Here is a 25,468-nt window from a genome sequence, read left to right on the forward strand (position 1 = left end):
CTACATAAGTTACAGAAACTATCAGGGTTTTAAAAAATAATGCACAAATTCAGAGTATCTATTATGATTACAAGAATAATAAATGAATACTTATTAAAAGTCATAAAGATTATATTATAGAAGAGAATGAACCTACAAGAGGTGGGAGGAGGACCCATTTGTAACTCCACAGGTTATGAAAAATGCCTTTAGAATCAATCTGTTGGCTATGAACATCTGGGAGAATAATTCCAACATTAAAAAAACTTCACTGTATTATCTTACCAACTATGTTAAGAAGGTATAAATTAAAAACAAAACAAAAAATCACTTTGAGACAACATAAACCTCACATGTAAATTTTAATTTACACAATTAGGGAGAAATTTTTAGTAGAGTAGAATGAATACTTAAGATTCTGGAAACCTGAACTTCCTACCCTCTGACTATGTGTTGCTAACTATTTAAACCTTGGGAAATTCATATAACTCTGGGTCTCGGTTTCCTCGTATGTTAAAATGAGATAGTCCTAGCTGACTACCAAAATAATGTAGCTTTCACAAAGATAATCTGATTTAATTTTCTTCATACTAATTTTTAAAGTCTGCTTATTAGATCATTTTACCTTTGCAGCAGCACAACGAACAGCCATGGATCTATCTGTTAAGCAGGATCTAGCAGCTTTATAAACATCCCTGTGACAAGGTGCAGCAGCAGCTCCTAGTCCATTCAATATATTTTGCAGACTTAGCATAATCTCATATCGGCCTTGAGACTACCAAAAAGAAAAAAAAATTAAATAGGAAAAATAATTCCACTGCAAAGAACAGGATTGAACACTGATATCTGTCTCTGGTACTGAAGAAATACCCAGACTTCTATACATACTGACCAACCCATTCTGACATCAAGAAACAAGTTACTATTTTATGAAATATTATTTGAAAAGTTACTTGTATACACCGGATTTCAACATGATACAAATTTCACAGGGTTGATGTGAAGATTAAACAAAATTACATGAAAAGTGCCTAGCCCAAAGCTTACATGCCATTAAGCATTCAATAAATAGTTGTTATAGTCTAAGCTAACGTATTAAAAATGCAGGGTCTGCCATTTACTAGATAGGACCTTGGGCAAATCTGTTTCTTCATCTAAAAATAGAGGTAATAGTATCCCTCATAGGCTGTTGTAAGGAATGAATGAGTCATACATGCAAAGTGCTTATAACAAGCCTAGCCATACAACAAATGTTCAATAGATTTGGTAGCTATAATACTTTGTTATTATTTATTGGTTGGAATAGCATAACTCACAATTTAAAGTCTTGGATTTAGAACTGAAAAAACCTGGGTTTGAACTTCTCTGTGACCCTCAGTAACTTTGTGACTTTAAGTTGTTCTTACTTATTTCCTCATCTATAAAATGAGGATAAGATGAACCTCATGGGTAAACATTCACACAGTGCCTGGCACACAGTAAACAGTCAAGAAATAGTAGCTGCTTGGTTGGGCCCGGTGGCTCACACCTGTAATCTCAGCACTTTGGGAGGCCAAGGTGGGCCAAGTGCTTGAGCTCAGGACTTCGCAACCAGCCTGGGCAACATGGTAAAACCATAACTCTAAAAAAATACAAATTTTAGCCAGGCGTGTTGGTGCACATCTCTAGTCCCAGCTACTCAGGAAGCTGAGGTGGGAGCATGGTAGTGCACACCTGTAGTCTCAGCTACTCGAGAGGCTGAGGTGGGAGGATGGCTTGAGCCTCGGAAGCAGAGGGTGCAGTGGGAGGTAGAGGGTACAGTGGGAGGCAGAGAGTGCAGTGAGTGCAGATTGCACCACTGAACTCCAGCCTGGGTGACAGAGCCAGACCCTGTCTTAAAAAAAAAAAAAAGTAGTCGCTTATTTTATTAATGTTTTACTAAATACCTCAAATCATATCTATATCCCAGGAAGTTAAGGCCACTGAAGGTAGATAAGTTGGAGTTGGAGGAAGACAAAGATCAGCATCAAGAATCACTTCATAGTAATATTGTTAATTCATCTTTGTTTAAAGGCACTTCAAAGTCATAGGTGAACATAATAAAATGGTGTCAATGAGAATCTTCTGAACTTTTCTTTTATTCCAGTTCCAAATGTTGTGTATCACTGGTGGGTGTGGATATCTCTGAAATGTTGTGATACCTGATCAACTAAATCAAAGATCAAAAGTAGGGAATACGGCTCAAGGACGTTAGCTAAAAAAATTTTAAAAATAGGGGAGCAACAAAATACTTAACAGTAACTTAAAACATTTTCATAACTATAGAGTAATCCTCTATTAACCAAGGGGCCTAAAAAGTGTTATAGCTTAACCAGTGGAATTAGGAGGAAGAAAGTTTAAAATGGCTGTATCTCAATAAATAAAATTTCTTACAGATATCTGCTTTTAAATAAAACTAGATTTATAGATGTTATAAAAATCTGTTCTCCTTAATCATTTTCTCCAATCTTTTGGGAAACTATTGCTGAGAAGTGATCTGATGAGCAAATTTTCTCACCAGTTTTATGTTAGAGTCTTCACTTCTTAAAGTTCTTGAATCAGCTACATTCTTCTTAAAATTTACCCATTTTTTTAATTGGAATTTTCCCTTGTTTTGCCTTGCTACATTTTAAAAAAATGTGTGTGTGACTGTCCAACATTTCTATAAATTACTTCAGAGCTGTTTTCCAGATTTTTGTAAATAAACTAACAAGAGTAACCAGTGTGATGTTTTTAGATTTATTTTTTCTAATAAATATTTTTTAAGAGACATGGTGTTGGGCCGGGCATGGTGGCTCATGCCTGTAATCCTAGCACTTTGGGAGGCTGAGGCAGCTGGATCACTTGAGGTCAGGAGTTCAAGAATAGCCTGGTGAACATGGTGAAACCCTGTCTCTACTAAAAATACAACAAATTAGCTGGGCGTGGTGGCACACGCCTGTAATGCCAGCTACTCGGGAGGCTGAGGCAGGAGAATTGCTGGAGCCCAGGAAGTGGAGGTTGTAGTGAGCTGAGATCGTGCCACTGCACTCCAGCCTGGACAACACAGCCAGACTCCGTCTCACCAAAAAAAAAAAAAAAAAAGAGGGTCTTGCTCTGTCACCTAGGATGCCGTCCAGTGGCATGACCATAGCTCACTACAGCCTTGAACTCCTGGGCTCAAGTGATCCTTCTGCCTCAGTCTTCTGAGGGGCTAGAACTACAGGTGCTCACCACCATACTGCAACTAATTTATGATTTTGTAGAGACAGAGTCTTCCAGTGTTGCCCAGGGTGGTCTCAAACTCCTGGCTTTAAGTGATCCTCCCGTCTCAGCCTCTCAAGTAGCTGAGATTACAGGTGCAAACTACCATGTCCATGTTTTTATATTTAAAGGTGCTAAGTTGTCCTTACATATTAGGGACCACAGATTTAAACCTTTTGCTAAACAAACATATAAATGCTTTCATTTCAAAACCAGTAAAACCACAGTTGGCAAGAGATTACAGTATCTTAGTTTCTTAAAGTCAAATGAAGAGACAGTCTCAAAAACAAGGGGTGTTCCAGAGTAGTAAGTGACACAAATATTTCAATGAGGATTCAGTTGAAAATACACTCCCTTGGCAATTAAAAGGTCATCTGGATCTGGTCACACATCCTCTACACTCTTTCCCCTCAGATTATATTCCTTACTACCTTCTGATGCTAGTATAGTAACTCATCTATCCATAAAGTATACAGTGTTTATCAACTATGTAGTCCCTAGTGACAAGCAGTTGCACTGGCACCAGTAAGTACTATCAAATAGAAAAGATGGAGTAAGAGGAGAGAGCAGGGATGGGCCTATAAGTGGAATACATTAGTTTTCACCCACTTGGATTTATATGAATACATGAAATTCTACTGCATTACTATTTTTCTGACAGGAATTCAATATACAGAGTACATATTGTGCATCATCTAGAAATATTTAATTTATAGGTATATTTATATTCATATCTACATATGCTTGTCATATGTAAAGTTCTTTTATTTGCTCGGGAAAGCATAAACCAATAAAATGCTGTATTTTCATTCTTTGGCTGAACTTGTAATTACTTACCTCTGCACTCTTCACAGCCTTAAGAATATTCCCCACCGTATCAGTAAAGGTGTTACCCAGTATTCTACCCAACTTCTTGTACAAGGAACCCAAACATACCACAGCAGCACTGAAACAACATTTAAATTAGAAATTAGTCACAGCTGAAACAATAGGAATAAAAATATCTTAGAATATGTAAGGATAATTATTGAAAAATTTCCCCATTCTCTTGGTTGTCTTTTTACTTTCTTTGTATTATCCTTTGAAACACAAATGTATTAACTGTGATGAAGTCTTATCTATTTTTTGTCAGTTGTGCTTTTTGATGCTATACCTAAGAAACGCTGCCAAAAACAAGGTCACAAAGATTTACCTCTATGTTTTTTCTTACGAGTTTTATAGTTTTAGCTGTTACACTTACATCTATGATCAATTTTGGGTTAATTTTTTTATACATGGTGTAATAGAAGGGTCCAAATTCATTCTTTTGCATGTGGACATACAGTTATACTGGCATCACTTGTTGAAAAAGTTACTATTTTAAATTTTACTTTGAAAGGATAAAATTTCTAAGAATCTATTCTGTGGTTAAATCTTAAGGCATGACACTTAGGTGAATATGATTATACTTTCAATAATAAGGATGTATCAATCTGTGATTACTACTCAGCCCAAAGATTACACACCCTCAACTTTGTTACAAAATTCTACAAAATATTTCAACAGAACTCAGCTACATATTAGATAATAGTTAAGCTTAAAGACAAAAATAAAAACAAGAAATAATGTTCTCATCAAGTTTGAAATCTGAAAACTTTATGGGGGAATACATTCTGTTATAAGTAAAAATTAGAGCAACAAAAACTTCTATAGAATTATGACATGGTGGCTGGGCGCAATGGCTCATGCCTATAATCCCAATACTTCGGGAGGCCAAGGCGGGTGGATCACTTGAGGTTGGGAGTTTGAGACCAGCCTGGTCAACATGGTAAAATGCCGTATCTACTAAAAATACAAAAATTAGCTCAAAGTGGTGGTGCGTGCCTATAGTCCCAGCTACTTGAGAGGCTAAGACAGGGGAATTGCTCGAACCCAGGAGGCGGAGGTTGCAGTGAGCCGAGATCACGCCACTGCACCCCAGCCTCGGTGACAGAGAGGTTCTGTCTCAAAAAAAAAGAAAAAAAGAAATACTACGTGGCTCATTGCCTTTTTAAAGATAACAGGTGATAAAATGAACTAAATCCTACAGAGAAACTAGGCTGTTCTTTTCAGGATCTTAGCAAATACTTTTCTACATGATATTTATTATCAATTTTCATAACCAAGAATGAATAAATTGCAAAAGCATCCAAAAATGTGAAGAATTTAAAATATCTTTCTTAAATATTCAACTGCTAAAATTTTTTTTAGGAAGATGTTTTGAATCTCAAATCTAGACTTCAAATATGTCTAAAGTATTTGTAGAATTGTTTCTCAGTAACTAACATGAAGTGTTAGTTTCTTAAAATGAGTAAAACTGAGTTTGTATTCAGTTTCAAAGTAATTGTCAAGTACTATGGGTACTTCATAAAAATACAACAGGAAGCAATATTTTGTTTCCTGTTCTGTTTTAATGTTTCACTTACAGCTTAGTAGGAAGGTAACTTGGAGAATCATCTTTGCTACGAATAAGATCATTACATTTATCGATTGCCTCGTAAACAGAGAATGTGTCTCCAATACTATAAAGTATGGCTAGATTCTTAGCAAGGAGTTTGCGGGTAGGAGGCCCTGGGGAGTTGTTCAACAAAGACAGGAGCTGTTCAACAAGAGTCTTCTGTTTCTCCCTTACATCATTCTAGAAAGAAAGATAACACAAAGACACTTCAAAGTCAATATAATTATATGTAATCCTCTAACATAATTTTTCTTTCAAATATTTAAGAACTAAAAAGGCTCTAGAAAAATGCAAACTTATTTTGACTGGAAGTTACAAATAAGTTGGTAGTGTGGTCATTATGCCACACTAAACAGGTAGTTTGTTGCTCTGCTAATAACTCCAAAAAAACCCTCCAAAAATTCCAAACCACATTATACTGTAATCTCTGTTAACAAATATAACGGCTCTATGTATTCTAAATCTCCTTTTGTTTGAAAGGTAGAGCAAATTTGTATCATTATTTTTCATAGAGACAATGTGATATGGTTTGGCTCTGTGTCCCCACCCAAATCTCATGCTGAATGGTAATTCCCATGTGTCAGGGGAGGGGCCTGCTACAAGGTGATTGGATCATGGGGGTGGATTTCACCCATGCTGTTCTTGTGACAGTGAGTGAGTTCTCACAAGATCTGATGGTTTAAAAGTGTGTGACACTTCCCCCCAACCCTTCCTGCCACGATGTGAAGAAGGTCCTCACTTTCCCTTCACCTTCTCCCATGACTGTAAGTTTCCTGAGGTCTCCCAGTCACGCCTGTTAAGCTTATGTAATTGTGCATTAATTAAACCTCTCTTCTTCATAAATTACCCAGTCTCAGGTAGTTCTTTACAGCAGTGTGAGAACGGACTAATACACAAGGTCACACTATGTTGCTTGGGGTAGAGTGCAATGGCTATTCATAGGGGCAATTATAGTGCTGCACTACAGCCTCAAATTCCTGGGCACAAGCAATCCTCCTGCTTCAGCCTACCAAGTAACTGGGTCTACAAGTACGCATCAGCACGTCCAAATTTGTATTTTCAAGTACAGCGTCTGAGTTACTAATCCTACACCTCCCCCATATAAGCTGCATAAAGCAGTAACCTATAATCTGTAACCAGAGCTGACCTTGTAATGGCTACCTGTTTTATTCAGATCTATTCCTAAGTGTAATGCAATTTTCTTTTTGCAAGCTTATGTATATAAATGTTAATAATGTTATTCCATTTTCCTTGTCTGCTATCCAAATAAAAAGTACACAGTATCATTATGAAGCTAATGGTATTCAGGTGCTCACTGAAGCCTAAAATTCCACAATAAAATATTTGTCAGTGTATAGAATTTTGTCTTTTGCTAATTTTTCCCCCCAAATCTAGAAGTTGCTTTTTTTCTCTCTTAAAGATCAGCAAACTTGTCAAATATTTTGATAACTAGAGTCACATAGCTCCTTGTTGTCTCAGAACAAGAATGTGTTTTGGAATGCTATTATTTTAAATTCATAAATAAAATGTCTTTTGTTAAATTCTAAATGTCTCCATGAGTAGTGTTTTTGTACCACTTTGGAACTGCATATAGTACTGTGATTATGTGAAAAAATGTTCTTATTTTTAGGAGATGTAGGCTAGAAGTGCCACCTCAATGGCTTAGTAAATTAATCAACCAAACATGGCAAAATGTTACTAATTGCTGAATGTACGTGAAGGGTATGAGTGATCAGTTTTCCTTTTTTATACTCATGTCATAAGCTTTTAAGGGAGAATCTGTTTATCCATAGGCTCTTGAATTCATACACCTCAAGTCTTCCTACCTTTTTAAAATGAAACTCCCACTACATTGTTTAGCCACCATACTTTACCAGGGCTTTCTGGACATGGAGGAACACAGATGCAGAAGATAACAAAAATGAAGTATAATACAAAGTAGTTGTAGTTGGTGTTTCATATATTTTTAAAGTAATACCAAAAACATTAGCTAATTTCTTCCTGCTTTTCTGAATAGCGAAAACTTCTAATAGTAAAAACTCTGATGAGGGAACAAAAAATGTACTATGTTTCATTAAGTTTTAACAAAGTCTAACATTTTAAAGTTAAATTACATTATTCTGGAAAAAACTAGAAAAGCAAACCAAAGGAAGTAAACATGGGCACTTAAAAAAACATGTTGTCATTTTACCCACCCTGCTGGTTGCTAACAAGAGCTTCTCCAAGTATCTCAACCACTCAAAAATAAACTCTGCCTTCTGAACTTCACCTAGTTGATTGTATGCTTCTTCATTCAGCAATAAGCTATGAGCTAATTCCATTCCTTGCAGCAATCCTCCTAGCTGGTCACAGTTCTTCTCGTTAAACTTTGGTCAATATACCTAAGAATAAAAATCTGCAATACAGGAAAATAATGTATTTTAAAAGGGGAATAAAAAGGAAGGCAATCATAATATTGGAAATCTTTCACAGAAAAGTGAAAACATAATTAAATGTATACATTTTTTATAACTGCTCTAGGGTGAATCTGGGAAAATCCCAATAATGTTCTAGTTAACACTGACATAAAATCCACCTTTATATTCTGTACTCAAGCAGACAGGCAAAATAGAGTAGTATTATTGGCAATTGTATGCAAAAACTTGCTAAACAGAAGAGACATTCCACTAAAATTTTGAAAATTTTAAGATTAAGCTGTTTATTCCGTGTTAGGTTTTCTTTGCAGTTTAAGTAACTTACTAAAATGGGTAATAGGTACATATTAAAAAATGACACCAAACATCCAGACCTTCTACTAGAATTCTATAGTAAAGCTTACCATCTCTCTGGGCCTTTGCCTAGCTAGGTACATGCCCTGTCATTTACCTGGAGATCCAAGAGGGACTTAAGCCCATTAGCATCAGTTCTCCCAGCCTACTAAAGGCACTGCTTGTAGTTTCAGGTGAGGAGTTTAGGAGAGTCCAATCTTAACTAGGCTTATATCTGAAAGTCTTGTGAGAGCAAACTTTTTAAAATGGGTATTGTCCAGGAATTATAGCAATCAAGATCATATCTGCTCTGACCTAGATCCAGTGTAGCCTTAATTTTGTGGTAGCAAACAATCAACAGAAGACACAGGGTTTGTAAAATTATTGTCTTATTCAAGGCATCTCCTGGGGTACACCTTAGTGCTGTTACAGAGCACAAAAGCATATAAATATAAATGTATGTATATATATACATATTCACATTAACATACAAATTTATAAGATGGCATTGTGATTACTAGACAGATTTTTTATTTTTAGGAGATGCATGCTTTACCGTAACTTACTTTCTAAATGGTTAAACCACTTACTCAACCATAAAATATGGCAAAATGTTAACAGCCGAATATAGGTAGTGGATATGTGAGTGATCATTTCACTACTCTTCATTTTTCTGCATTTTAAAAAGCACAACAAAAAGTAGAAAAAAATTATTTAAGAAAAGAAATAAAACACAAGTTGGCTATTAAAAACTACTACTACTTACAGGAGTGGCAGCTATCATCAGGAAAGTTAAAGAACATAGAAGGTACCATAGCATGTACAAAAGATGGGTATTCCTATTCACTAATGTCCTTAAATAGAAACATGTTAATTGGAATTTCATAGGAATATAGATAAAATGCTATGGCTAATTTAACTAAAATAGTTAAAATACATATCTCACATTTCCCTAAACAAATCTCATACTTTTACAGAGAAGCCAGTAACTAAAGAGGTATTAGAAAATTAGATGACAGACATGGGAAAGGCTTTTCATTTTTTCAAACAGTTTATCTGTTTCATAATTTCAAATGGTTTACCTGTTTGAAATCACTGAACAGTATCAGGTCATCATAATTATAATACAACTGAAAACAGCCTCTTTAAAAGACAGTAGTCACAAACTGGTTCCCTGTTGGTCAAGACTGCCTGCAATGCATTGGGGCTAACATTTAAACATAAGAAGATTGTGCATAAAAATCTGGGTCCAGGGCCAGGCACAGTGGCTTACGTCTGTAATCCCAGCACTTCGGGAGGATCACTTGAGTCTTGGGTTCAGGAGTTCAAGACCAGCCTGGGTAACATAGACCCTGTCTCTACAAAAAATTAAAAAATTAGCCAGGCATGGTGGTGCATGCCTGTAGTCCTAGCTACTTGTGAGACTGAGATAGCAGGATCACTTGAGCCAGAGAGGTTGAGGCTTCAGTAAGCCATGACCACACCATTGCATTCCAGCCTGGTGAAGAGTGAGACCCTGTCTCAAAATCAAAAAAAGAAAAAATCTGGGTCCAGTGCCATGTGTGATGGCTCATGCCTATGATCCCAGTACTTTGAGAGGCCAAGGCAGGAGAACTGCTGAGGCCAGGAATTTGAGAGCAGCCTAGGTAACAGTGGGACACCCTCTCCACCAGAAAAAAAAAAAAAAAAAAAATGAAAAAGAAAGAAAATCTTAGGTCATTTTCAAAAATGTCACTTTTACAGAACAAAGAATATAAACAATGTGGCCAGGTGTGGTGGCTCACACCTGTAATCCCAGCACTTTGGGAGGCTAATGCAGGCAGATTATCTGACCTTAGGTATTCGAGACCAGCCTGGGCAACAAGGCGAAACCCCATCTCTACAAAAAATACAAAAATTAGCCAAGCATGATGTTGTACACCTGTGGTCCCACTTACTCGGGAGATTGAGGCAGGAGAATCGCTTGAGCCCTGAAGGCAGAGGATGCAGCGAGCCAGGATCATGCCATTGCACTCCAGACTGGGAGACAGAGTGAGACTCTGTCTTGAACAACAACAAAAAAGGAATATAAACAATGCTGTTAAACATTCATTTTTACTGAAGCAACATAAATCCTAGCTTGTTTTAAAAAACCCTCCTTTCCTTTCTTCAATTATTGAAGTGAACTAGCCAAAATATTCACAATTAAGGATACAGTTAATAAATGCTACAGAAATAATTTCTGGAAGAAACCTACTAAATACACACAAGGTGAAAAACAAGTTTGCACTTAGTATCTATGATTGTTTGGGGGGTAGAAATAACCACAGTATCATAGAGAAAATTTCTTATTAATACCAGGGCAAGTCAAAATCCTATCTTCAGAATCAAATTACCCTTTCTAGAAGTCATTAGTATCTGCTGAAGAGACGTTTTTTTTCTTTAGGCAGCAGCAATATTGTGGTGTAAAATGATCTATCAAGAAGCAAAATAGCTAACACAATGTGATAATAAATAATTCAGCAAAAAGCTTGAGATCATAAGCAGGTCATAAAGTCATCTCTAATGCCCTCAATATATTCCTTATGTAAATTACTCCTAAAAGAAGTAGACAATTCATATTGGTAATCTCACATCTAAACTCACAAGTCTAAAATGCACCTGAGAGCTCCACATATGCACTACCCATGAGATAAACAAGGGCATTTTGCAAACAGATGGCTGCTGCTCTTATCTGAAGTCTTACCTCATCAGGAAGATGAATACAAATTCAGTCAATGTTATCTGCTATATGTTTTAATATAACCACAACCCTACATATACCTGAGGAATGCTTATTTTTCTAATTTTTCTCTTAGTTTCTCTTATGTTTCTATTGAGATTACAAGGTGATTTACTACAAGTGAACACATATGTCAATATATTTAAATATATTTTTCAAAGTATAGTTAGTTGCTACTTGAAAAAAGGATTTTATAAAACTGCTGCCCCAAATGTAATGCCAGCTATATTTAACAGAAGCAGCTAATATTTACTATTTATTATAGTCTAAGCAGTACTCTAAGTGCTTTACATTATTTTCTTGAATAATTTGACAAACTGTCCATGAAGCAGCTATTTTTTATGAGCCCTATTTTACAGACGAGGACATTGAAACACAGAGAAGTTAAGTGACTTTCCCAAGGTCACAGAGAACCTGGGTGTGCACTTAAGCAATCTGACTTCAGATATATTTGTTTTAACCACAACATACTATGCTGCCACCCTTTCATCCAATCAAGCCCCTCAAAAATGTGAGAAGTTAGGCCAGGCCCGGTGGCTCACACTTGTAATGCCAGCACTTTGGGAGGCCGAGGCAGGCGGATCACCTGAGGTCAGGAGCTTGAGACCAGTCTGGCCAACATGGTGAAAACCTGTCTCTACCAAAAATACAAAAAATTAGCCAGGCGTGGTGGCATATGCTTGTATTCTCAGCTACTCAGGAGGCCAGGAGGCTGAGGCGTGAGAATCACTTGAACCCAGGAACCTGGGAGCTGGAGGTTGTAGTGAGCCAAGATCACGCCATTGCATTCCATTGCGCTCTAGCCAGGGTGACAAGAGTGAATCTCTGTCTCAAAAAAAAAAAAAAAAAAAAAGTGAGAAGAGGGGCCAGGCACAGTGGCTCACACCTATAATCCCAGCATTTCAGGAGGACAAAGCATGAGGGTGGCTTGAGCCCATGAATTCAAGGCCAGCCTGAGCAACATAATGAGACCCCATCTCCACAAAAAATAAAAAAATTAGCTGGGCATGGTGGTGCATACCTGCAGTCCCAGCTACTTAGGAGGCTGAGGTAAGAAGATCACTCGAGCCCAGGAGGTTGAGGTGACAGTGAGCCATGATCAAAAAACAAAAAAACCCAAAGCTAGTCATTTTTTAAAAAGCTTACATTTTGTACATAATTTGTGGATACATGGAACTAAATGACACTGTTTCCCAACGACAGAACATCAGGTTCCTTGGTGTAATAAATTTGGGAATCTCGCATTAAGACAAAGTTAGGGATTTTTACCTATAAGATTTCTCAGGCTATTTAATTAGGTTAATGTATACTATGACTCTCCATGAATGCAATATAGTATGAAGTATTAGTCAAAATGCTGCCAGCACCTAGCAACTTCTAGACCTAAGCAAACTGTTCCAAGGAGAAACATTAAAATGTACTTGTTGTCATCACTTATTTATATATATATATATATATATATATATATGTATTCTGGAGATGGAGTTTCACTCTTGTTGTCCAGGCTGGAGTGCAATGGTGCGATCTCGGCTCACTGCAACCTCCACCTCCCGGGTTCAAACAATTCTCCTGCCTCAGCCTCCCGAGTAGCTGGGATTACAGGCATCCACCACCACACCTGGCTAATTTTGTATTTTTAGTAGAGGCGGGGTTTCACCATGTTGGTCAGGCTGGTCTCGAACTCCTGACCTCAGGTAATCCACCCACCTCGGCCTCCCAAAGTGCTGGAATTACAGGGATGAGCCACCATGCTTGGCTCTATTAATACATTTTTAAAAGGTACACAAGAATGTTTATTCCATTACTTTACAGCCAAACACTGTATGTGCTTACCCTAAAGCCAATAACTGAACTAAGTTATAAAGGTATTTAAATGCTTTTAGACTAGGTATTTCTCTGGGCACTATTTGCTTCTTTCAAAACTGTCTGTACTTTGTACATGATAGATACTCCTAGTTACTCAGTCATCATTTTCATGCCAGAGGTCTTTTATGTTGAGAAAAGTAGGCACTGTGAACTAGACCTAAGGTACCAAGGTAACATCCAAATTATGCTTCTCAAACTGGGATAACTCCAGCAGATTATGAAGCATATTACTATGCTAGAGGTCAAATTTAGACTAGAGGGTCAAATTTTACTTAAAGTTTTCCCTAAGCATTAATTTTTAACATTGTTTTATATTAAAATACAGATTTATGCATATGGAAGGCAAAATTAATAAAACACTTCAAAATAAAACATGAGACTTCAAAGAAATCCTGAGAATGATAATGCCTTTCTAGACGTCCTTTAACAAAAATCACTCCCTTTTGCTGTTAAAAATACTATTTTAATGGAAAAATTGAAGAACCACTAAGCCATGAGTAAGCTGAACTATATGAAACTGACATTTTTATAGGTGAAAAAAAGGCTGGCTTGACAATTTATGAGATTCAACTTAAGTACCAGTCTTCAAATATCAGACATAGTGTATATGTGTACTAATGTCTGTACTTTGCATAATATTTTCTTTTCGAATGGCTCTGTATTAAGCCTAGTAACTTTATTAGCCTAGAGTAACACACATGTATATTATTGACTACTAATAGAAAAAGGAACCAGCAGGGCACCAATATTCTAGGGTCAGAGTTTTCTTTTCTTTTTTTTAAAGATGGAGTCTCACCCTGTCACCCGGGCTGGAGTGCAATGGCACAATCTTGGCTCACTGCAACCTCCGCCTCCTGGGTTCAAGTGATTTTCCTGTCTCAGCCTCCAGAGTAGCTGGGACTACAGGCACATGCCACCAGGCCCGGCTAATTTCTGTATTTTTAGTAGAGATGGGGTTTCACCATATTGGTCAGGCTGGTTTTGAACTCCTGACCTCAGGTGATCCACCCGCCTTGGCCTCCCAAAGTGCTGGGATTACAGGCATAAGCCACCACGCCCGGCCTCAGAGTTTTCTTTTCTAAAGTAACTTACTCCAAAACCATCTCTGAGAGCAGTTAACAACCGTATTATCAGGCCAGGTGCGGTGGCTCATGCCTGTAATCCCAGCACTTTGGGAAGCCAAGGCTGGCAGATCACTTGAGCCCAGGAGTTCAAGACCAACCTGGGCAACATGGCAAAACCCTGTCTCCACAAAACATACAAAAGTTAGTTGGATGTGGTGATGCACACCTGTAGTCTCAGCTGTTCGTGAGGCTGAGGTGGGAGGATCCCTTGAGATAGGGAGGCGGAGGCTGCAGTGGGCCAAGATTCCGCCACTGCACTCCAGCCTCGGGAAGACTCTGTCTCAAAACAAACAAAACCAACCAAGGGTTGGTTTTAATTCATCTGGAAATGAGTTAACTTCAATTTTATTTAGGCATGGTAGTGTAAGCACCTTCAACAATGTCAACAAACATACAGGCAGTTGATTATTTCCGGTCCTGATAGAAAGTGCTAATATAATTTTCTCTCTCTAGAGTTTACAGGTCTATTTTGGTAGCAATGGAAACATGTTGAAATTTATAGGGAGAAAAAAGTATTCCTAATCTTCTTGGTCATTTTAGTTTCTTAAAATGATTATATCATTTCAAGGAGGGAAAAGGGAAAGATCACAAATAATCAAAGAAGACACTGGATACAAGGTTAGAAAGGTTTATTGGATTGGTTTGTTAGTGTTTTCCTTCTGGAACATGAAAATAATTCACAAAACAAAAAAGTCACTAAACAGTAAATGAAACTAATTCCAGAATGTATCAAGTGCCTGAAGTGTTGGGATACGTCTCAGACTTCAATTTCAATTACTTCTATTTGACTTTTACTTACCTAAAAGACACCATAACAGCTTCAATTCACCCTATAGTCTTAGTTCCTCAGTTCTGAACAAAAAGCACGAAGTAAACAAAACAAAACAAAAAACCCCAACTCTCAAGAACTCCCACAACTCAAAAAACACAGATAAATCCTAAAATCCAAACCTTTCCCAAAAATATAGTAATAGCTTCCATCTATAAGGAAGCTAGATTATTCTACCCTGACCTCAGATTTTCACTTGTGATTTAGGCTTTGCAAAATTATACGTTACAAAAACAGGAACTCACAAGTTACAAACAGCATTAGGCCACAATTGAGATGTTGCTCAAAGAAGGCTGCCCCTGGTATAAAGAAAACGAAGTCCTTTTGTTACAGCACTTTACATATCTCTAGGCAGAATCCTAAAGTTGGTTTGCTGACACTTAACCAGTATAGTTTATTAGAATTAGGGTAAAATGGGTAAGAAGCAAGTCATTTGTAATGTTAAGAGTTCTTTAATACAGTTATAACTTGATAATTTAAAAATCTTGTCTGTATCAATTCCATCTTTGAATCTGAAATATCTTGTTTCCTTCTTTCTACAACAGTATTTTAAAATTTGGCTAAAAAAATTACTTGCCTCAGAAAACAGCAGAAAAATCTCTGACAATGAAATTCAAACCTATGACATTATTTTGTATGAACTTAACATTAGTCTAATTCTCTATAACAACCCTACAAATAAATTGGCTATCATTAGTTAAAAATTTGAAATGTTAACAATATAATAATGATTTAAGCTCAATAGGAAATAATTTGATTTAGGTGAGTGGTTCAAAACCATGCATATTAAATCTAAATATGAAAAATGCAAAAACTTTTACAGCCAGTGCTAAAATTTTAGAAAAGCTGATAGTTTAATATAAACAGTGGCAGTACAAACGGTTCAACTCTGTTAGAAAAAAAATATTATTTATCCTAAGTTATAAAAATATCAAAACCATTTGATAAAAACATCCAGTTTTTGAAAATTCATAAGAAAAAGGAAAATATAAGTATAAAAGTATTAATTACAGCACTGTAATTAACTGTAATTCTAGTGAAAATTCAAAAGAACTTACAAGTCCAACACTAAAGAAATGGTTAAAATTTGACATATTCAAAGAATACTAGGCTGTCATATAAAACTATGAAAACTACAAATGCACAGGAGTGCAAAAGGCTTAATGGGGGGAAAAAAAAGTAAAGAAAACTGAGTGCAGAAGTTTTACATGTTAAGAGAAACCTTTAGATAAAGCAGTGTTTACCAAGAATACTTTGTGGAATACTGCCAGAAGAATGAGAACATGTATTCTATGTGAAGAGGGGGAAATCCAAGTTGAAATGGTTTTGGGAAATGCCACATTGTCAGTTTCCTTCACCAGTTTCTCCATACATGTAACATGGTAATGTGCACTATGTACAGCCTAGAGGGCATGCAGATAAAGCATTTGATGTTTCTAAACACGTTTTAACTATAAGCCTCTCCTTTACACCCTTTTTCTTTTTTTCCCAGCCAGGAATCTCATAGAATTGTGTGTTCTATAGAATACAATCTTTGAATTACTAATCATTAAAGACTAGTATAGGTCAAAAAATCTAAAAATTTCTGTTTTGTTCATATTATAAAATGATTTCTTTCTCTCTCTCTCTCTTTTTTTTTTTTTTTGAAGGAGTCTCGTTCTGTTGCCCAGGCTGGAGGGCAGTGCAGCGGTGTGATCCTGGCTCATTGCAAGCTCCGCCTCCCAGGTTCAAGCTATTCTCGTATCTAAGCCTCCCACATAGCTGGGATTACAGGCATGTGCCACCATGCCCAGCTAATATTTGTATTTTTAGTAGAGATGGGGTTTCACCATGTTGGCCAGGCTGGTCTCGAACTCCTGGCCTCAAGTGATCTGCCCGTCTTGGCCTCCCAAAGTGCTGGGATTACAGGCGTGAGTCACTGCATCCAGGCTGAAATGATTTATTATTAGTAGAAGGATATATAATTTCCACTATCAATGACTATTGATGTCTTACTTCTACTTAAAAGAGGACATTTCTGATTAATATTTTGGATCAAAATACCTATATAAACAGAATCTTCACATAAAGATGTAAATAAAGAAAGATGACGATGGCCAGGTGCGGTGGCTCATGCCTGTAATCCCAGCAATTTGGGAGGTCCAGGTGGGTGGATCATGAAGTCAAGAGATTGAGACCATCCTGGCCAACATGGTGAAATCCCATCTCTACTAAAAATATAAAAATTAGCTGGGTGTGGTGGCGCGTGCCCATAGTCCCAGCTACTCGGGAGCCTGGTGACAGAGCGAGACTCCATCTCAAAAAAAAAAAAAAAAAAAGGGAGAGAAGACAAATATACAAAGTTTCAACTTTGTATACTTAAGATTTATCAATTTGCATAAAAATCTGTGTCATTCTGTGGCCAGGTGCAGTAGCTCACGCCTATAATCCCAGCACTTTGGGAGGCCGAAGCGAGCGGATCACCTGAGGTCAGGAGTTCCATGGAGAAACCCTGTCTCTACTAAAAATATAAAATTAGCCGGGCATGGTGGCAGGTGCCTGTAATCCCAGCTACTCGGGAGGCTTGAGGCAGGATAACAGCTTGAACTTGGGAGGTGAAAGTTGTGGTGAGCCAAGATGGTGCCACTGCACTCCAGCCTGGGCAACAAGAGCCAAACTCCATCTAAAAAAAAAAAAATTGTGTTATTCTATATTGTTAAGTAACTTTCACATATACATCCTTTACAAACTAAAAATGACTTGTTGTACTATATATTTTAAAATTTGATTTACGGAATTCTGAATATGAATTCCCACAGTCAAATGAATCCATGTTTTCTAACTTATACCACAAAAACCTAACTTATGACACACCCCAGGCACAGCACTAATACTTCTAATTTTCATATATAATAAAAACACATTCAGTGTACTAAGATGCCACGAATATTTTCTGCAAACTTGGTAGGAACGGGAAGAATGTTGCTGCTCACCACTACGTAATATAAGGCAATACGAACAGCAAATACGCACTGCTCTAAGAACTGATGGGGAGCACATCCTATTAGGATAGAGAAGTCAGGGTGGAATACAAGAGAAACAGGAGTTACCAAGACAAAGAATTTAACACGAGGACAAGAAATTTATAAGAAGTTGGGGTTAAAAAGGGTTACAGGTTGGGGACTGAATTTATTCTGCCGTCTTCCCCCCCCCCCACCCCGCAAAATACTGCATGTTATTGTGAGGAATGAGAAAAATGGCAGAAGCTGGATTCCATGATGGTGAGATTGCCAGTGGGAGACCCAACTGGACTACTGTTTGTAGCAATTCTCCTTCCAGCTTATGAAAGAGAACACCCCTGAAGCATAAAACGAAGTGTTCTGGGGGGTGGGAGGGTTAGATAAGACTGAGCAGTAGGAACCAACTCTAATATGTCAGTGACAGAAAAATGATTATTTTTTGAGGATCTATGCACTAAAACCTTTTAATTCACTATCTCATTTAATCCTCATAATACTGAAACTTAAGACATCACTGCTATTGCTAATATAGTTATTGCCATAGCTGGTGAAGCAGCCAATCCTTCTAACTTTGTTGTTCTTTCTCACCACTTCACTTTTATGTCTCCAGTACTTTGAGGCTTTTTGTTAGTGTTATGTCTTCCAGAGACATCAGCTTTCAGACAGCCCTTTCCATCTAGATGGCAAATCAATAATTACTAAAATTATTAGTTTAGTCTTTGGCTATTCTTGACTATTTTTATTATGCTTCATTCCACACACCAATTCTCCCATCTCTCCATGGAAAAGGGATTTCATTCTGGACCTTTAGGAATGCCACAGGCAGATTTTAAGTTAAGAAGTTTTACTTTTCTTGTATTTCCCACCACACTCTCCTGAAGTCACTAGCTATTAATCACACTACTTGGTACCTGAGATTCCAGTAACAGGAAGTAAAAAAACGAAGTCTATAGAGCAATTGTTTCAGAACTCATGGATTTTACTGACATAAATCCATCAAAGCCTATTCATTCTTAGTCTAGAAATGACTAATAATCCAGTTGTCTGGATTCTAGATAGAGAAGCACATTAAAAGTAAAAGAGCAAACCCACTGAGAGTAGGAAGCTAACAGTGATGGAACAGACAAATAATATTGAATATAGATATTTTTAAAAGCAGAGCAATATAGGGCTACTTAATACAGGAGCAAAGTGTACAAGATGCCATTATTCCTCTAGCACATCAGAGTTTACAGGAGAGGCCAGAAATTCTTGCTCCATTTTCAAAATGAGTCAATCCTTGAATCTGCTGCTTGTGCAATCTGCTACCTAGGACTTCCAAGTTTAGCCATTAGACTCTACCCGCTTTAGAATCTTCCTTTTCCCTCTCCTCTAATTGTTCATGGCTCTTACATCCCACTTAGAATTCACAGATTCACTCTTAATCCACACTATGGTCTAACATCCTGGTTCTTCTTCATGGTTCCTACATTTGTTTGTTTGTTTGTTTGTTTGTGACGGAGTCTCACTCTGTCACCCAGGCTAGAGTGCAGTGGCACCATCTCAGCTCACTGCAACCTCTGCCTCCCGGGTTCAAGTGACTGATTCTCCCGCCTCAGCCTCCTGAGTAGCTGGGATTAAGGTGCGCGCCACCATGCCCAGCTAATTTTTGTATTTTTAGTAGACAGGGTTTCACCATGTTGGTCAGGCTGGTCTCGAATTCCTGACCTCGTGATCCGCTCGCCTTGGCCTCCCAAAGTGCTGGGATTATAGGCGTGAGCCACCATACCCAGCTGGTTTCTACTTTTAATTCACAACATACCTCATAAAATTTAGCTACCTAACCTAAAATTTAGCCAAATTTTTAACCTCTTGGAGCCTTACCTGAGGGCTTTCCTTGGCAGGCACTGCTTCTCACTCCCTGCCAGACATCCAGCTAGCTTCTTTGCAACTACAGCTCCCTGGAATAACTCCATATTATTCTGCCTTCTGACTGCCACTTTCATGTCCTACTCATGGAATACAGTAAACATAACCATCTATTACATCAAATCGCCACAACTGTCTGGGGCAGCACTCCATAAATCAAACTAACTGATATTTCTGCAGCAAAAGATATGCAGATCCATATTCACATAAGATGGGATAATGACTGCAAATACCTTTGCATCAGTTCAGGCCACGTTTTGCTACCAAATGAGTTAAGAAAAAAACTTTTCAGAGCCTTTTAGACTCTAGAATTAGGACTAAGGGATTTAGTACGTGTATATCTGCTTTGCTTTTTTCTGATTTCCTCCCAAAATAGTTTTTTAAGAGTTTTGGTGATTCAATGGGTAACTTCAGTTTTCTGGTAATTTCATTTACATAAAAAAGGTATTATTACTTGTTTTGAGTAAGGTATTATTTTGTGTACAGACACACAAATATGTATATATTCAACATGTAGAAACCTCCAAATGCAACAGAAAAGTATATAAATACTATTGTATATTTGCCCATTGAGAAGCATTACTTGGGCAATAAAGGACAACTAAGTTACTGAAAAAATACATACATAAAACAACAATTTAGTAAAATTAGCACCATACTATGGTGTGGTTTTTTGTTTTTTTTTTTCCTTTTCTTTTTTCTGAGACAGGATCTCACTCTGTTACCCAGGCTGGAGTGCAGTGGCAGGATCTCAGCTCACTGCAACCTCCACCTCATGGGTTCATGTGATTCTCCCACCTCAGCCTCCTGAATAGCTGGGACTCCAGGTGTGCACCACCATGCCTGGCTAATTTTTGCTTTTGTTTTTTGAGATGGAGTCTCGTTCTGTCGCCCAGGCTGGAGTGCAGTGGTGCGATCTTGGCTCACTGCAACCTCCACCTTCCTAGTTTAAGCAATTATCTGCCTCAGCCTCCCGAGTAGCTGGGATTACAGGCACCCGCCACCACACCTGGCTAATTTTTTTGTATTTTTAGTAGAGATGGGGTTTCACCCTGTTGGCCAGGCTGATCTCAAACCCCTGACCTCAAGTGATATGCCCCCCTTGGCCTCCCAAAGTGCCAGGATTACAGGCATGAGCCACCACACCTGGTCGATGGTTTTAAGATTAGTAAAAGTACATGTACAGCTTTAAATATTTAAAATTATCACCTTCTCCAAGTTTTCCTTCATTTTTGTCACATAACCAGCTCTAATCTTTTAGGCAAATAATATAGTGCTTTAATATGGCTATTATGCTTCTTTTCTAGAAATAAACCTTTTGTGTTGTTACTATTAAAAAAAAAAAAAAAGGCCAAGCATGATTCAGGATATATACTCCTGTTTCAATCTGTTAGGTATCTGCTTAAAGAGTTCTAACTTTCCATTTGGTTCTCACTGTAAATATGTTTGATTTCTTGTTCAGTTACACTTCCTATAATATTCTGTCTGACTTTATGACCAACTAGGAATCACTAGATTTTAATCACTAGATTCCTGTTTAAAAAACTCTTTTGAGGCGAGATGTGGTGGCTCACACCTGTAATTCCAGCACTTTGGGAGGCCGAGATGAGGGGATTCCTTGAGCCCAGGAGTTTGAGACCAGCCTGGGCAACATAGCAAAACCACATCTCTACAAAAAAATACAAAATATTAGCTGGGTATGGTGGCATGTGCCTGTTGTCCCAGCTACTCAAGAGGCTGAGGTAGAAGGATCTCTTGAGTCCACTCCAGCGACTCTGTCTCAAAATCAATCAATCAAACAAAAAAAAAAAACTGTTTTGAGTAAAGGTACCTTACTGCTGCTTATGATAAACCCTATGAATGACACAGTAAAAAGAGAGAAGTTCACTAAACGAAAAACATTTCCCATACTAGATCTAAATTAAAACTTAAAATAACAAAGTTGCTAGAGAAATATATAAAAACTCTTCCTCTTCCCTAGGCTTACAAAAGGCTAGAGCTGGCCGGGCGCGGTGGCTCACGCCTGTAATCTCAGCACTTTGGGAGGCTGAGGTGAGCGAATCACGAGGTCAGAAGACGGAGGCCATCCAGGCTAACACGGTGAAACCCCATCTCTACTGAGAAAAAAAAATAATAATTCGCCGGTTGTGGTGGCGGGCACCTGTAGTCCCAGCTACTCGGGAGGCTGAGGCAGGAGAATGGCGTGAACCCTGGAGGCGGAGGTTGTAGTGAGCCGAGTTCGTGCCACTGCACTCCAGCCTGGGCGACAGAGTGAGAATCCGTCTCAAAAAAAAAAAAAAAAAAAAAAAAAATTAGCTGGGCTTGATGGCACGTGCCTGTAATCCCAGTTACTTGGGAGGCTGAGGCAGGAGAATCGCTTGAACCCCGGAGGCGGAGGTTGCAGTGGGCCGAGATGGCGCCACGGCACTCCAGCCTGGGGGACGCAGCGAGACTCCGTCTAAAAAAATAAAATAAAATAAAAATTAAAAAAATTAAAAAAAAAAAAGGCTACAGTTGCTTAAATTATAAAACTTTATACTAGGTAAATGTGGCAGAAAAACCATGCCCCTCCTCTATCATTACACACTGCAGATCCAGAAGCATTTACGAATCCTACAATTACCTGACATTATAATGAAAAACGAAGATTAGTAAGTAAAAGTGAGGCTGGGCGCAGTGGCTCACGATTGTAATCCCAGCACTTTGGGAGGCCAAGGCGGGCGGATCACCCGAGGTCAGGAGTTCGAGACCAGCCTGGCCAACATGGTGAAACCCCGTCTCTTCTAAAAACACAAAAATTAGCCGGGCGTGGTGGCGCATGCCTGTAACCCCAGCTACTCCAGAGGCTAAGGCGGGAGAATCACTTGCACCCAAGAGCCAGAGCTTGCAAGTGAGCTGAGATCTTGCTACTGCACTCCAGCCTGGGCTAGGGAGCCAGACCCTGTCTCAATAAAAACAAACAAACAAACAAACAAACGAACAAAAGAATTAAAACTGAATTTAATCTATTTCTTCCTACAAAAGATTTAGTGATCAAGCACTTAAGAGTTCTAGTTCAGGGGTCCACTAATTTTTTTCTGTAAAGGACCAGACAATACTTTAGGCTTTGGGAGCCATACGGTCTCTATCACAACTACTCAGAAACAACACATAAACAGCCATAACGAAGGAGCATTGTTGTGTTCAATAAAACTTTTATAAAACTGCCAGCACAGTAGATTTGAACCACAGGCTCTAGATTGCTGAGCACTATTTTAATTCAAAAATTTAACACTAGAACTAGACAAGGGATCTAATTAAGTAACACAGGCAAGTCTTTACTAATTTTTTTGGCCCCAGTTAATTGATTTCTCAAATGAGATTTAATAATAGTTTCTCAATGTCTCCTGAAAAAGCAGAAGTGTTATTTATATGAGGACAGTGGTCTCATTAAAGGATTGTTCAAACTCTTCAATTATACTATGGGATAATTAATGAACCACACAAGACTCAATGGAGCTTTTTAAAAAAATGCAGATGTCATTAAACTGCTTAATTCAGAATAAAATTATTTTAGAATTTAAAAAATCCAGAATTTAACCCTTATGTTATTCATAGTTAAGAAAGATTATTATAAACTGCCTCAACCTTTTTGAAATAAAGCAGGAAGAAAGGTAAGTGCATTGGTTAAAGACAAGTAAAAAAGTAATTTTTTTCTGTAGATAATATATTCATTAGTTTAATGTAGTTAATTTTAATTAATAATTTAAGAATTAAAAAGGTACTTTGGAGTCATGTATTTTCTGTGACTAAAGTCAGATACAATAATGAATAATAATAAAAAAGTGACCTAATCTAACATCCTTAAATAGTGGAGGGAACTTAAGCTAGAATTCAGGTCTCCTGACTTTCAGGTGAGGAGTCTTACTCTCCTATTTTCTAGTTATCTAGGTAAAACAACTGCATTCCAAGGCACAACAAATCCATACTACGGTATTCTCCAACTGTCACTATTCTTAAATCATAAATCCTGCCTGCTTACCAGTTTAAAAAAAAAAAGCCAATGGTATTAAAATGTAACACAAATCTCGGCTTCGATACTTTATCTAAGATCACTTTCTCAAAGACATACTTTCTAAAATGTTTGGAAAATGAAACAAAATTCTCCTCTCCTCATCCAACTAATGCTCAATTCTAACCACACTTCTGCTTTCCCTAGAGCTTAACTAATTTCACTGAGAGTATTTTCTCTGGAAGTTCTTAACTGTACTTGTGGGCCCCTTTTATTCTTCCTTAAACTTTTAACGTCTTTCAGGCTGTAAATTCCTTAAGGGCGCCTAGCCCCCAAAAAAGTGCTGCATATTTGTTCAATAAATGAATGCACATAAAAACAATGGGTAACTATGACCTTTAATGTAGGAGCTCAAGCTATTTTACTATTATCTGAGTTGACAGTCAAGAAAATTATCCCAACTTGCCAGAGGTATCCATTACTGTGATAAACAGGCACTATAAAACGCTTTATAAAGTTTCTAAAGACTTTATAATCACTTGAAATAACGCCGCGTTGGCCGAGAGTAGGGTGAAAGAAAATGTTTCCTCACACTAAGCAAATGCTACCCCAGGAAAAGCTTTCTTTCCTGAAGAGAATTGAAACAGAAGGCAAATATCCACACTCTCCACTGCTCCCTTCTGGGAACTCTCCTTGAAGGTTCCTGCAGAAAACGAACGGGCTTCTAAGGAAGCTCGCCTGAAGGCCGGGCCGGGGCTCCAGCTCCAGGCTGACCACTGGCGCAGCGGACACCGCAGGGCGGGGTCCCGGGAGCGGCGAGCTGGCGGGGCGGGCTCCGACATCCTGACCTTCCCCACACGCCCGGCGACCCCGTCTCCCGCTGGCGGGCAGAGTCCATGCCTACCTGTTGTGCACAGGTGAAGCCAGACTTTCCCGTAGCCCAGGAGGAAGGACGGACGGCGCCGTTCATCAGCCGACCCCGTGCCCCAATCAGCCCCTCCTTGGCGGACTCCAGCCCTTAGGGTCAAGACACCTGGCCCCTCGACCGGTTCTCCCACCGGCTTCTTTCGCGATCACATCGCTGCCGCGACCACCCTCGGGATCCCCGAGAGCTCAACTCACATTGCGGCCCCGGTCCGTCCTCCCTCCCAGCCAACAGGCAGCCCAGACAGCTCCCTCGCGCCCGGAGGTGTCAACGCTCTCCGGATTCCCGACTGCCTGCCTTTGGGGGGTCCTCCTGAGCTCAGCGCCCGTCCCGGTCCCGCAACGCTACCGCCTGCTCTGCTAACTCTAGCAGAATCTGGAATTGCCGGCGGCGGCGACAGCGAGGCAGTGAAGTGGGCGGGGCGCGCGCGGGGCGTGCCCGGAAAGCTCGCAGCCGCGAGTACGGCGGGAGCTAGCGATTGGGAGCGCGCCCTGCGCCGCGCCGCTGGTCCAAGGCCCCACCAGCTGGCCGCCGAGCCATCGAGCGCCCACTCTGGCAGGCGTGACTGCTTCACCGTCGAAAAAGCGATGGAGACTGCGGCC

General features: G+C 38.8%; 1 protein-coding gene across 50 annotated transcripts in view; it reads right to left on the bottom strand.

Annotated features, from left to right (window-relative positions):
• The window catches only part of HEATR5A (HEAT repeat containing 5A), a 124,310-nt gene extending 99,067 nt beyond the window's left edge, over positions 1-25,243 (bottom strand). For 17 of the 50 annotated variants that reach the window (XM_077940876.1, XM_077940875.1, XM_077940873.1 and 14 more), the window contains exons 1-6: positions 25,064-25,243; positions 10,401-10,502; positions 7,912-8,111; positions 5,685-5,896; positions 4,078-4,186; positions 605-754 (exon numbers count right to left, since the gene is read on the bottom strand). Coding sequence is in view for 46 of the 50 variants with exons in the window: in XM_077940866.1 (XP_077796992.1) it covers positions 605-754; positions 4,078-4,186; positions 5,685-5,896; positions 7,912-8,037 (597 nt within the window). In the remaining 4 variants the exon portion in view is untranslated. Of the gene's footprint in view, positions 1-604; positions 755-4,077; positions 4,187-5,684; positions 5,897-7,911; positions 8,112-10,400; positions 10,507-24,845 lie in introns of all 50 variants that reach the window. The other 33 variants (XM_077940874.1, XM_077940867.1, XM_077940860.1 and 30 more) reach the window with 5 other exon arrangements.
• Positions 25,244-25,468: the final 225 nt, after the last annotated feature.

This window comes from Macaca mulatta, chromosome 7, assembly GCF_049350105.2.
Source record: "Macaca mulatta isolate MMU2019108-1 chromosome 7, T2T-MMU8v2.0, whole genome shotgun sequence".
NCBI lineage: Eukaryota > Metazoa > Chordata > Mammalia > Primates > Cercopithecidae > Macaca > Macaca mulatta.